This window comes from Theropithecus gelada, chromosome X (genome assembly GCF_003255815.1).
Source record: "Theropithecus gelada isolate Dixy chromosome X, Tgel_1.0, whole genome shotgun sequence".
Taxonomy (NCBI): domain Eukaryota; kingdom Metazoa; phylum Chordata; class Mammalia; order Primates; family Cercopithecidae; genus Theropithecus; species Theropithecus gelada.
In genome coordinates, this window is record NC_037689.1 from 121,247,447 (window position 1) to 121,261,100 (window position 13,654).

The following is a 13,654-nucleotide window of genomic DNA, read 5'->3' on the forward strand; positions in this document are numbered from 1 at the left end:
ATGATTCTACTTATATAAAGTATCTAATGTAGTCAAACTCAGAAGTGAAAAGTAGAATGGTGGTTGTCAGAGGCTGCAGGAAGGGGAAAATGGGGAGTTGGTGTATAAGGGATACGAAGTTCAGCTCATAGAATATGAAAAAGATCAGATCAAAAGATCTGCTAACATTGTACTTAGAGTTGACAACATTGTACTGCTCTCTTAAAATTTGCTAAGAAGGTAGATTTCATGTTGGGTGTTTTTTTCCACAATAAAAAAGTTACTTAAAAAGTTGTTAATTTTGTTAAATCCTGAACCCTAAGAACATATTTTGGTTTTTTTGTTTGTTTGTTTGTTTTCTGAGACAGAGTCTTGCTCTGTCACCCAGGCTGGAGTACAGTGGCACGATCTTGGCTCACTGCAGCCTCTGCCTCCCAGGCTCAAGCAATCCTCCCGCCTCAGCGTCCTGAGTAACTGGGATTACAGGTGTGCACAACCATGCCTGGCTAATTTTTGTATTTTAAGTAGAGATGGAGTTTCACCATGTTGGCCAGGCCAGTCTCGAACTCCTGACCACAAGTGATCTGCCCACCTTGGCCTCCCAAAGTGCTGGAATTACAGGAGTGAGCCACTGCCTGGGAAAGCATGTCTTTTGTTAAGAACACATCCTTTTGGCTGGGTGTGGTGGCTCACGCCTGTAATCCCAGCAGTTTGGGAGGCTGAGGAGGGTGGATCACTTGAGGTCAGGACTTCAAGACCAGTCTGACCAACATGGTGAAACCCCATCTCTACTAAAAAATACAAAAATTAGCCGAGCATGGTGGTGCATGCCTGTAGTCCCAGCTACTCGGGAGCCTGAGGCAGCAGAATCGCTTGGACTCAGGAGGCAGAGGTTGCAGTGAGCGGAGATCACGCCACTACACTGCAGCCTAGGCGACAGTGCGAGACTCTATCTCCAAAAAAAAAAAAAAAAATTAAAAATTAAAAATAACACATCCTTTTAATAGCCTATATGATGAAATTTAAAAGTTTGCATAAGTAATTTCTGCCACACACCCAAATACAACCACAGTATTTGTCTACAGGTGACGCACCTGTGCGACTATTAGAATTGTAAGCTGAACCAGCTTGATTTTATGAAACACCATTTTTTACTTGAAAAAAAACAAACTACGGTTATTCAGACATGGGTCTTCCACGTGCATTTTCTCAAAAATGAACCAAGTGAGCCTGTCATTTCAAGGAAAACAGCAGAGTATTTGCTGCTGATGATATGCTTTTACACTGTTGGTGGGGGTGTAAATTAGTTCAACCATTGTGGAAGACAGTGTGGCGATTACCCAAGGATCTAGAACCAGAAATACCATTTGACTCAGCAATCCCATTACTGGGTATATACCCAAAGGATTATAAATCATGCTGCTATAAAGACACATAAACACATATGTTCACTGCAGTACTATTTACAATAGCAAAGAATTGGAACCAACCCAAATGCCCATCAATGATAGGCTGGATAAAGAAAATGTGGCACATATACACCATGGAATACCATGCAACCATAAAAAAGGATGAGTTCATGTCCTTTGCAAGGACATGAATGAAGCTGGAAACCATCATTCTCAGCAAACTAACACAGAAATAAAAAACCAAACACCACATGTTCTCACTCATAAGTGGGAGTTGAACAATGAGAACACAAGGACACAGGGACGGGAACATCACACTGGGGCCTGTTGGGGGTTGAGGAGCAAGGGGAGGGAGAGCATTAGGACAAATACCTAATGCATGCGAGGCTTAAAACCTACATGACGGGTTGATAGGTGCAGCAAACCACCATGGTACATGTGTATCTATGTAACAAACCTGCACGTTCTGCACATGTATCCCAGAACGTAAAATTAAAAAAAAAAGAAAGACAGTTGTAACACATGCAGTGTAACCCAAAAAGGGCTCAAATACAGACTATAATAAGAACCCCTACAAATCAGTGAAAGAAACTCAAGCAACTCAACAGCAAAAAAGGCAAAAGATATGACAGAGACCTTTCACAAAAAGAAACAAGAACTCCAGGCCAGGCGTGGTGGCTCATGCCTGCAATCCCAGCACTTTCAGAGGCCAAGGCGGGCTGATCACCATAGGCCCGGAGTTCAAGACCAGCCTGCCCAACATGGTGAAACCCCGTCTCTACTAAAAATACAAAAATTAGCCGGGTGTGGTGGCACACACCTGTAATTCCAGCTACTCAGAAGGCTGAGGCACAAGAATCGCTTGAACCCGGAAGGCAGAGGTTGCAGGGAGCTAAGATTGCGCCACCACCACACTCCAAACTGGGCGACAGAGCAAGACTCTGTCTCAAACAACAAAAAATAATAATAATAAGTACTCCAAATGACCAACAACATATAAAAAGATGCTCATGAAAATATAAGCCACAGTAAAATTACATACATATTTACAAAAAATTTAAGTCTGACAATATCAAATGTAGTGACAATGTGAAACAAGGTCAACTCATACACTGCTGGTGGGAGTGTACACTGAAATAGCTTGGCAATATCTAACAGAGCTAAAGTGTAACCTATAACCCAGAGATTCTACACCTAGTATATACTCCACAAAAACACATGCTTGTATACACCAAAACTGTTGTATAATGTTTCTATTGGCACTGTTAGTAATAGCCAAAAACTAGAAGCAACAAAAATGTTTATCAACAAGACAGCATAAAAATAAACACTGGTATACAATGGAGTATCTTGCAACTATGAAAATGAATGAACTAAAAAAAAAAGGAAAATCAATGAACTGCAAACATACAATATGGATGAATCTTAAAGTCATAACTGTTGAGCAAAAGCAGCCAGATACAGTAGGATAAATATTCAATTTCATTTATATGAAGTTCAAGAAAAAAATAAACATATTGGGTAATGACACTGCAAAGAAAAGCAAGAAAGTTCCTTTGAGCTGAAGATGCAAGGTTAAAAAAAGAGAAAAATCAAGAAAGAGGAAAACCATAAATGTCAGGATAATGGTTACTACATGGGAGGTGGGAAAGGTTTGATTGGGAACAAATGGTATGTTGCCTTAACCTGGGTGTAAGTTACATGGGGGTGCATCTTACAATGACTCTTTAAGCTCTATATTGAGGTTTCATGACTTCTCTGTATTTTTGTTACATTTCATAATTTAGAAAAAAAATTCTTCCAAGGTGTACAAGGCTTTAAAGAGAGCCAATGAATTCATATAGAAGAGTTTCTTACTCTTTTGTATCTAGTAATCCTTTTTCTAGTCAATGAAACAAATAATTTTAAGACTTAACAGAACCTGTTTATATATCACGTAATCCTTTTTCTAGTCAATGAAACAAATAATTTTAAGACTTAACAGAACCTGCTTATATATCACATCTAAGGCTAAATAAGATGCCAGATTACAATCATCCACAGAGAGATTATCTACTTTGCAGATTACACATAACCTTGCAGCTCACCTCTGTGTCTTCTGACTGTGTCAATACTGTATCATCAGGATGAGCAGGATAAGGTTATTAAAAGTCAGCAGAGTAAACTTTTGCTAGTCAACAATTCACTTCCAGGTTTCACAAAAGTATGTTCAAAACCAAAGAATAAAAAGGCAATGGAAGCCGGGAGCTGTGGCTCACACCTGTAGTCCCAGAAGTCTAGGAGGCTAAGGTGGGTGGATCATTTGAGGTCAGAAGTTTAAGACCAGCCTGGCCAACATAATGAAACCTTGTCTCCACTAAAAATATAAAAATTAGCTGGTTGCAGTGGTGCGCACATGTAATCCCAGTTACTCTGCAGGCTGAGGCAGAAGAATCACATGAACCCAGGAGGCAGAAGTTGCAGTTAGCTGAGACTGCATCACTGTACTCCAACCTGGGCAACAGAGCGAGACTGTCTCAGAAAAAATAAAAATAAAAACTAAGGGCAATGGAGAGCATTTACTAAATTAAATATTTAGTTTGAAAATGTCAGGCCAGGCATAGTAGCTCACGCCTGTAATCCCAGCACTTTAGGAGGCCAAGTTGGGTAAATTGCTTGAGCTCAGGAGTTCGAGACCAGCCTGGTAACATCACCTGAGCTCATGAGTTCAAGACTAGCCTGGGTAACGTGGTGAAACCCCGTCTCTACCAAAAACACAAACAATTAGCAGAGCATGGTGGCACGCGACTGTGGTCCCAGCTACTCAGGAGGCTGAGATGCGAGGATTGCCAGAGCTCAGGAAGTTGAGACTGCAGTGAGCCAAGATCGCACCAGTGAGCCATGATCGCACCACTGCACTCCAGCCTGCACTCCAGGGTGACAGAGCAAGATCCCATCTCAAAAACAAAAACAAAGAAAGAAAATGTCATTTAGCTATTAAACATTTCTCACTAAAAAAAAATTATTCTGAGAATACCTTATGAATGGTAAGCTGGTGTAAGTTTGGTCCCAAGCACTTTCAACTACTTCCCTGGAGACTAGACAGGCCTTCTAATGGGTTGAGAAGAGAACAGTGGTTGGTTAAGAACACTGGTTAAAGCTGGGTATGCTGGCTCATGCCTATAATCCCAACACTTTGGGAGGCCTAAGTGGGAGGATCACTCGAGCACAGAAGTTCAAGACCAGCCTAGCCAACAAGTGAGACCCCATCTCTACACAAAAAAAAAACAGGCCGGGCACGGTGGCTCAAGCCTGTAATCCCAGCACTTTGGGAGGCCGAGACAGGCGGATCACGAGGTCAGGAGATCGAGACCATCCTGGCTAACACAGTGAAACCCCGTCTCTACTAAAAAACACAAAAAAACTAGCCAGGCGAGGTGGCGGGCACCTGTAGTCCCAGCTACTCGGGAGGCTGAGGCAGGAGAATGGCATAAACCCGGGAGGTGGAGCTTGCAGTGAGCTGAGATCCGGCCACTGCACTCCAGCCTGGGTGACAGAGCGAGACTCCATCTCAAAAAAAAAAAAAAAAAAAAAAAACAGAAAAAAAATATTAGCCGAGTGTGGTGGCGCATGCCTACAGTACCAGCTACTTGGGAGGCTGAGCTGGGAGGATCACTTGAGCCTGCAGGTCAAGGCTGCAGTGAGTGGTGATCCTACCACTGCACTCCAGCCTGGACAGCGTGGGGAACAGAGTGAAACCCTATCTCAAAAAAAAAAACACTGATTAAGCTTCTATTTTCACAAAATATGTTAAACCTAAGTTTATCTGGAATATAAAACAAAATCAATCTTCCTTCCAGTAGGCAACATAGAAATAATATCTGCTTCAGATTAGCATCAGAAGCTATAACCTAAAAATGCCATCTAGGTCTTTTGCAGAGAGGAGATATATAAGTATATCAAGATTGCTTCAATATTTACTATGAAGTATTAAAACAATTCCTTCTTTGGGTTCCTATTTCCCCTATAGGGTCAATTCCCTTTAGAATATAATAGCAGGAGCCAGGCACAGTGGCTCACGCCTATAATCCCAGCACTTTTAAGAGGCCGAGGAGGGCAGATTACTTGAGGCCAAGAGCTGGAGACTAGCCTAGCCAGTATGGTGAAACCCCGTCTCTACTAAAACTACAAAAATTAGCCAGGCTTGGTGGAGCATGCCTGTAACCCCAGCTACTCGGGAGGCTGAGGCAGGAGAATCACTTGAACCCAGGAAGCGGAGGTTGCAGTGGGCCGAGGTCGCACCACTGCACTCCAGCCTGGGCGACAGAGTGAGACTCTGTCTCAAATAATAATAATAATAATAATAGCAGGAAGCACCATGTCTTTGAAAGAAGAATTTAAGAGAATAAAGTAACTCATCTTTCCCTTTGTACTCAGGCTACTAAAATGCAATTTCAAATATTCCTTCATATAGAAAAAGAGAAAAAATAAAAAGAGGAAAGGAAAAGGAAAGGATGAGAAAGAAAGAGAAACAAAATAATTGTTTAAAATTATTCCTTATTCACTTGAGCCTGGGAGGTCAAGGCTGCAGTGAGCCAAGATCATGCCACTGCACTCCAGCCTGGGCAACAGAGTGAGACCCTGTCTTTAAAAAAAAAAAAAAAAAAAAAACTTCTCCTTATAACAATGCATTTGCTTCCTCACATTTCCAACAGTTTTATTTCTATTTAACAATCTTAATGCACATCTTTTGCAAAAAGCCTTCCAATGGTTGGGGGGAAGGGGTTGCGTCAGTGTTGCAAACTCCTACCTAGACTAATGGTACAGTCATCATTACATAACTTTAAGAAATAACTGAAATATAATTCTATATTGTCAGTCACCAGGCTACAAACATGTTCATTAGGACACAGATGACAATGTCATCATGAACTATTAGAATCTCAAAGATTTGCTCAAGTTGCATATGGAACCATTGAAAGGTTATTACAACAAGGCAATTTGTTTGCATAATAGATACTTATATTTCCCTAGTATAAAAGAGGTATTCCTTTGGCTGGGCGCAGTGGCTCATGCCTGTAATCCCAGCATTTTGGGAGGCTGAGGGGGAAGGATCACTTGAAGCCAGGAGTTTATGACCAGCCTGGGCAATATAGCAAAACCCCATCCCTATACATACACACACACACACAAAATGTTTTTAATTAGCCAGGCATGGTGGCATGCTCCTGTAGCCCCAGCTATTCAGGAGGCTGAGGCAGGAAAATCCCTTGAGCCTGGGAGGTCAAGCCTGCAGTGAGCCGTGATCGTATGACTGCACTCCAGCCTAGGTGACAAAGCAAGACCCTGTCTCAAAAAAAAAAAAAAAAATTAGTTAAAAATAACTTTTTTAATAAAAAAATAAAACAGGTATTCCTTAGTTATAACAAGAAACTAAAAACAAACACTAAGAATTTTCCACCAACAAGTAGATGTATCTGTGCTCTTCTCCCTAAGTGATTCACTAACAGAAGCCCACCAAGGATTCTTAAAGAAACTGTTTCTGAACGTTACATTTGTCTTACTATACACCTGCCTAATGGTTTTAGGTCACTAACCTAAATTATAGGGAAAGGAACAAACAAAACTACCTCTAATAGTTGCCCACTTTAATATGGCTTAAAAATAATCAAATTTTCTGTCTTAGTCCAAATTGAAATTATTTTAATCCCTTAATAACTTTCAAATACTTGAGTTTACCATTTTTCCACTTTTTAATTTATTTTTTTAAATAAAAATAGAGACAGGTTCTCGCTATGTCACCCAGAGCTCTCCTGGGCTCAGGCGATCCTTCCTCCTGCCTCAGTTGCCCAAGTAGCTGGGATTACAGGTGTGTGCCACAGTGCACGCCACCACCACCTCACATGCCACCATGCCAGGCATTCGTTTTTTCCACTTTTAAAATTGTTTAGTGCTATTATGGAGATGCTGTCTCAGGTCCCTGAGAACGAGGACAGAATCTACTTTCTGTCAAAAGATGTATGGAAAACTGAATAAAATGTCTGAGGTTCCTTCAAGGACTTAAAAGGTATTTTGTGAATACTTCTTAACATGGGTATACGGTTTTTCATCTTACTTGTTCCCATTTTCCAGTAAAAAGGAAACAGAGTCACAAGCTTAAATTACTTGATTATGCTTACATCGCAAATGTGGCTTTCATATATAAAAAGCTGATGCTATTTACGCTTCACTTAATTCTTTAAAACAAGACAACAAAAAGGTTAAATGTAGTTAAGCAAAGTGCTACCTCTATTATCATTTGTAGAACAGAAACAAAACCCACAAAAATGAATACTGGGACAATATAGTTTTATCTTGTAGAAACATGCATTTAAAAGAAAAAGAAACAGGAAATGTTAAAAAAAAAAAAAAAAAAAGAAAGAAAGAAAAAGAAAAAAAGACAACAGGAGTTGCCGCACTTACAGCAGGAAAAAAGCACAAGTATATTGACAGCACTCACCCTACCTAAACATTAAAGCATTACAGAATATATATATATATATATATATATATATATATTTTTTTTTTTTTTTTAACAAACAAGGCAGTAGCCTATACAACCTCCTGACATTGCTTCAACATTTCCTGAAGAATGTCTCTCTTCCCAGGAAAACAGACTAAGACTTATACTTGGTTTATGAATACAGGTCGAAATGGGAAATTAAATACGAAATGAAAACTGAGACATCAAGAAAAGGTTTCAGATAAAGCTTTGGCTGAATTTGGAGCAACTTTGCGAGGAAAAAAAGACTCAACCACCAAGACTAAAATTTCTTAGAATGATTATAACCCTCTACCTAGAATTCTCCAAGAAATTCAGATCATATGGCATGTTTTGAACAACCAAATGTACTTAAATAAGTTCTAGAATGTTTAAAATAATGTCGTAGCAGCAGAAGAAAAAGAGTAGCAATCAAAACATTTGGCAATTAAATTTTAAAACTTTATTATAACTACCATTAATAAGGTAAGACCTAACAAAACTTTCTAATTGAGATACCTAAAATAAGCTATTCAAACAAACAGATGATATTCAACAAACATAAGTATTTCAAAATTAGACTAAGTATTAACATGAGGCTAGCATCTTCAGATTAAGAGCTTCGAATATCAATTCTCCATTAAGGTTGCTTGTGATAAAGAAATGTTGAGTTCACTGTGTTAATGATTTCTATCAAAACCAGAATTCTCCACCGGATCTACCAGTACATGCAAGTTTATTAGCTTAATCATGGCAAGTTCTACGTCAATATAAAATAATCAAGAAACTAAAACTAATTCCAAAATTAAGTGATCAAATACATATCTTTCAGAATTTGAAAGAGTTTGCATTTAGATATAAGTATTATTGGAAATTACAATTACATTTTGGTAGCCTTTGCCCTTCTGAGCCCTCTTGGAAAAAGTCATTCTTTAAGAGTTCTATAATTTAGCATTAAAAACATAATTGGTATCTGGAAACATAATGGGATATCTAGGTATGCGATTGATGGACCATTCAGATAGGCAAAATACAGTTTTACTTTTCTCCCTAATTACCTAATAAAACATTCTTCAAAGCCAAGACCTTCCATTTAATAGACAGTTGTTTTTCATGGCATACAATTAAGAATTTGCCCTATCTGAAAGTTATAAAATATCCCATACATCTCATATGTTGCTTTCAACACTAGTTGACAACCACCCCCAGAAAAGATTTATGGTGGTAAGAACTGACAGACAAGAAATGAATTAACAACCTCATGAAATACATCACATTATTTTTAAAAAAGGTAATTTTCGGCCGGGCGCGGTGGCTCAAGCCTGTAATCCCAGCACTTTGGGAGGCCGAGACGGGCGGATCACAAGGTCAGGAGATCGAGACCATCCTGGCTAACATGGTGAAACCCCGTCTCTACTAAAAATACAAAAAACTAGCCGGGCGAGGTGGCGGGCGCCTGTAGTCCCAGCTACTCGGGAGGCTGAGGCAGGAGAATGGCGTAAACCCGGGAGGCGGAGCTTGCAGTGAGCTGAGATCCGGCCACTGCACTCCAGCCTGGGCGACAGAGCGAGACTCCGTCTCAAAAAAAAAAAAAAAAAAAAAAAAAAAGGTAATTTTCAGTCAAGTTAAAGCTTATCTGCTAATTTATCTTGTTAAAAAGGAAAAATTCACCCAAGGTATAATTTTAAATATTGGTCATATTCTAAACGCCAAATCTATAAATAGATTCACTAATAATTTGGTGGCACACTACCTTCATTTTTAAATTTTCCAGTTGCTCTTTTATATTTCAGAGGCTGTTTTCAGACAAAGGGAAAATGTTTTTTGTAATATATTTGCACCACCACGTATTCTGCCTAGTAATATGAAAATGCTAACACCTATCTTTAAGAAGATACAAAAACTCCAAAGACATGCTATATGCAACAAAGTTTTCATAGAGGGAAAACAGGTCAAATAAACTGAAACTAAGTACTGAATGGTGATGTGTTTAACTATTTAAAATAGCTTATTATGTTACACAATTTTAAACTCTCTTCCTGTAACAGAATGCAATCATGAAACTGACTATACTGATTTGGATCTACTATAATTCAATCCACATTCCACAAGTCATGCAATAACTACATACATGTAAGTTCTAATAACAGTTTTTTTTGTTGTTATTTTTGTTTTGTTTGTTTTTGAGAAAGAGTTTCGCTCCCCTTGTTGCCCAGGCTGGAGTGCGACAGCTGCGATCTCAACTCACCGCCACTTCCGCCTCCCGGGTTCAAGCGATTCTCCTGCCTCAGCCTCCCGAGTAGCTGGGATTACAGGCATGTGCCACCACGCCTGGCTAATTTTGTACTTTTAGTTGAGACGGGGTTTCTCCATGTTGGTCAGGCTCGTCTCGAACTCCTGACCTCAGGTGATCCACCCACCTCGGCCTTCCAATGTGCTGGTATTACAGGCGTGAGCCACTTCACCCGGCTTCTAATAACAGTTTTGAAGCAGCTCTTCAAATATAAGAACTATGACAGGTAGCACGTATTATATAAATACACATAATGTGAACCTAAAATTCCATTTTTTCTAGGTATTTCGACCTCCTACATCACTTTTTCTCCAACCATTACCAGTCAGAAGCCAAGCAGAATTTCACCTTGTAGCCCTAATACCACTCATTCTAAGGTGGGAGCAATAACAGTAAAACTGTTGGGAGGCCGAGGCGGGCGGATCACGAGGTCAGGAGATGGAGACCATCCTGGCTAACACGGTGAAACTCCGTCTCTACTAAAAATACAAAAACTTAGCTGGGCGTGGTAGCACGTGCCTGTAGTCCCAGCTACTCGGGAGGGTGAGACAGGAGAATCGCTTGAACGCGGGAGGCAGCTGTTAGTGAGCCGAGATCGCGCCACTGCACGCCAGCCTGGGCGACAGAGCGAGACTCCGTCTCAAGGGGAAAAAAGAAAAGCAAAACTGTCAAAAAACAGTAGCTGAAAGGAGGAAGCTGAGCAATCTACAAAGATAACAGCCCCTAAATAAATGAGCTGGCTTTAAAAGTAAACAAAACAGTGAATTGCTTTACGAGTTTTGGTGGATTACCCTAATATGGATGAAGATGATGGTCTGGCTGGGTAACTTCCCATCTTGCCTTCCCCAAACTTGATGGCTATTTGTCAACTAGCTATCAAACGTGATGGCTATTTGTCAACTAGCTAACAAACTTGATAGCTATTTGTTAACTAGCATGTACGAGGATTTGTAAAATGTTCATTACAGTTAAAAATGAAGGTTTATCAAATAGTCTTCTCTGACAATTAATAAACCAATAAGCACTCTAAGCATATGCTGGGGGGGGGGGTGGGCGTGCGTGGAACCGAAAGAAATATGAGACATAGTCCCTATCTTTCAAGGGCCTCTCAATTCATTACAGTGCAAGAGTAAAAACACATGAAGGAGTCAGAGACCAATTAATTGCTAACCAGAGTGGTACAGACTTTAAGTGCATGAGCTGTCCTGAGAAGTTTAAATATCTAAAGGTTGGAATAATATTACTTTTAATAGCTATCACTTGAGCACTTACTATAAGCCAAGTGCTTTACAGACATTATTTAGTCTTCACAACAATCCTTTGAGTAGAGTACTTATTATTCCCAATTTACTCAAGGGGAAACAGTCCAAGTGGTTAAGGAACTTACCCAAGGTCACTCGGCTAGTTAAGTGGCTAAGACAGCCGCTTATTTAGGGAATTCTAGAGCTCACACTGTTAAGACTTCATACAGCAGTGCGGGGGGTGCGGGGGAGGAAGCCACATAGGCTGGCACTATTACAAGCGCGGGATCCGGCAACGCGTTCCTCGTGTTTCGTTCCAAGTAATGAAGTTACAAAGATCTGAATCTTTAGCATGAGCCACGGTAAACTGGCTACTAGAAATGGAGAGGGGTGGGCAAGGACGACAAAAATGGCTAACAAGAGTTAATTTCATCCAGGGTTGAGCGTTAGCATCTAAAAGCGATCCAGAGAAGGAAATGAGAAGCTGTTATTAATATGTTTTCTTAAATCTGAGGTTTGCTTTGCTGCTTAAACGACTTTTTTCAGGGAGAGGGGAGGAGGGAGCGCTCTAATGTGGGGGCGAGAAGACTAGGGGTATGGCAAATTACTGTTTTCGGCGTTACGGGGGAAAAGTTTCACGACTAAGGAAACGCGTTATCCTAGGTACTCGAGAAGCTTGGAGAGTTGCCAGAATTAGTTGCAGTCCCAGGATAAAATGGGGTTTAGGGAACACTTAATGACGAAAGTTAAATCCAACCCTAAATAGCTCTAAGGTGAACAGACGGAGCAAAGAAATGTCTGTAGTTCTTCAGGGAAAGCGGCAATCCCTGCCACACTTCCCCACGGCGCTACGCGAGGCCGGGACAGTCAAGAGACCGCTCCCCGGGAGGACGAGAGGTGCCAAACCGGGTTCTTCGCGGCGCCCCGGGCTTCGCGGCAGCGGGCGAAGAGGAGGGGAGGGAATCCGGGACGGTTCGCCCTCCTCGGACTTCAGGCAGAGGAGGCGCCAAGCTCCAAACTGCGGAGTCCAATGGGTGCAGAGTGAAGAAATGGGACAGAGAGAGATGGAAAGTCCGAATCGCCCCAGCGCAGCCCCATAAAGATAAAGGAGCCCAGTGAGATCAAGCGAAAAGGGGGACACAAAAAGAGACCAAGAGGGAGCGCAGAGACCTGCAGGGGCGGAACAGGAGTTCTACTAAGAGGCTAAAGAAAGCCGAGCTACCGCAGGCAGTAGCGATTTCTGGGAGGCCAGGGAAGGAAAGAGGTCCGCGGCGGTTAACAGCACCTCTCCCCGAGTTCGAAACTCCTAGCCGACCATCCACGCCCGCCGCCCGGGTGGGGGAGGGGGTACATCTTCCCCCCCCAACCTCCCACCACAGGTGAGAGTGCAGCTGACGCCCTGGCCCGGCCCGGTAGTGCGCCTGCCTCCGGCCCGAACACTCACAATTCGCCTCTCCCTGATTTCTCCCAGTTCTTTATCCACTCTGCAGGAACCACCACAGCCGCGGCCGCCATCTTCCTCTCACTAGTAGCAGAGGCCCGGATGTGTAGCACGCGAGCGAAGGGTCAAAGGGGAGCACCGCCCACGAGGAATGCCGGGAGCTGAGAGTTCGTTTTTCGATTTCCCGCCCCACTTTCCTCCCCACCCAGCGGAAACCCGAGGCCCGGCAGCCAACGACGTGGAAACTCGCGGGCTCCTTTGCGAAGTTACTCCGCGGGCTGCGCCGTCCGAAGTCCTCAGCCTTTCCATTAGAACAGAAAAATGCCATCCACGGGCCAACAAGTAGACCTTATCTTCTTCCATAGTATCTACCCCAACCACTAATACAAACACGCATTTTTCAAGCACCTAATATGTGCTAGACACTGGGGATAGAGAAATAATACAGTCTTTGGGAAAGACATAAATATAAGCAGATAAATTACATTACGCCCTGCTGACTGCTGAGATAAAAGGAAATAATCGGGAAGGTGGTAGCCATTGTCTGTGTGCCAAGCATTACGCTAATGCGAGGGATACGACCTAACCGTGGGAAACATGGATCCACGAGTTCTGACACGCTGCGTTGGCCTGCTATCATTGTTACCTTAGGCTAAACTAGGGACTGTAAGTACCATGAAAAACAAAATGGGCCGCACACGGTGGCTCATGCCTGTAATCCCAACACTTTGGGAGGCCGAGGCAGGTGGACCACCTGAGGTCAGGAATTTGAGACCAGCCTGGCCAACATGG

The 13,654-nt window shown here is 41.9% G+C and overlaps 1 protein-coding gene across 3 annotated transcripts in view; it reads right to left on the reverse strand.

Annotated features, from left to right (window-relative positions):
* Positions 1–12,996, reverse strand: part of THOC2 (THO complex 2) — a 132,201-nt gene extending 119,205 nt beyond the window's left edge. For all 3 annotated transcript variants that reach the window (XM_025372584.1, XM_025372581.1, XM_025372582.1), the window contains exon 1: positions 12,866–12,996. In XM_025372584.1, the coding sequence (XP_025228369.1) occupies positions 12,866–12,936 (71 nt within the window). In that variant the 5' untranslated portion in view covers positions 12,937–12,996. The remainder of the gene's footprint in view (positions 1–12,865) is intronic.
* Positions 12,997–13,654: the final 658 nt, after the last annotated feature.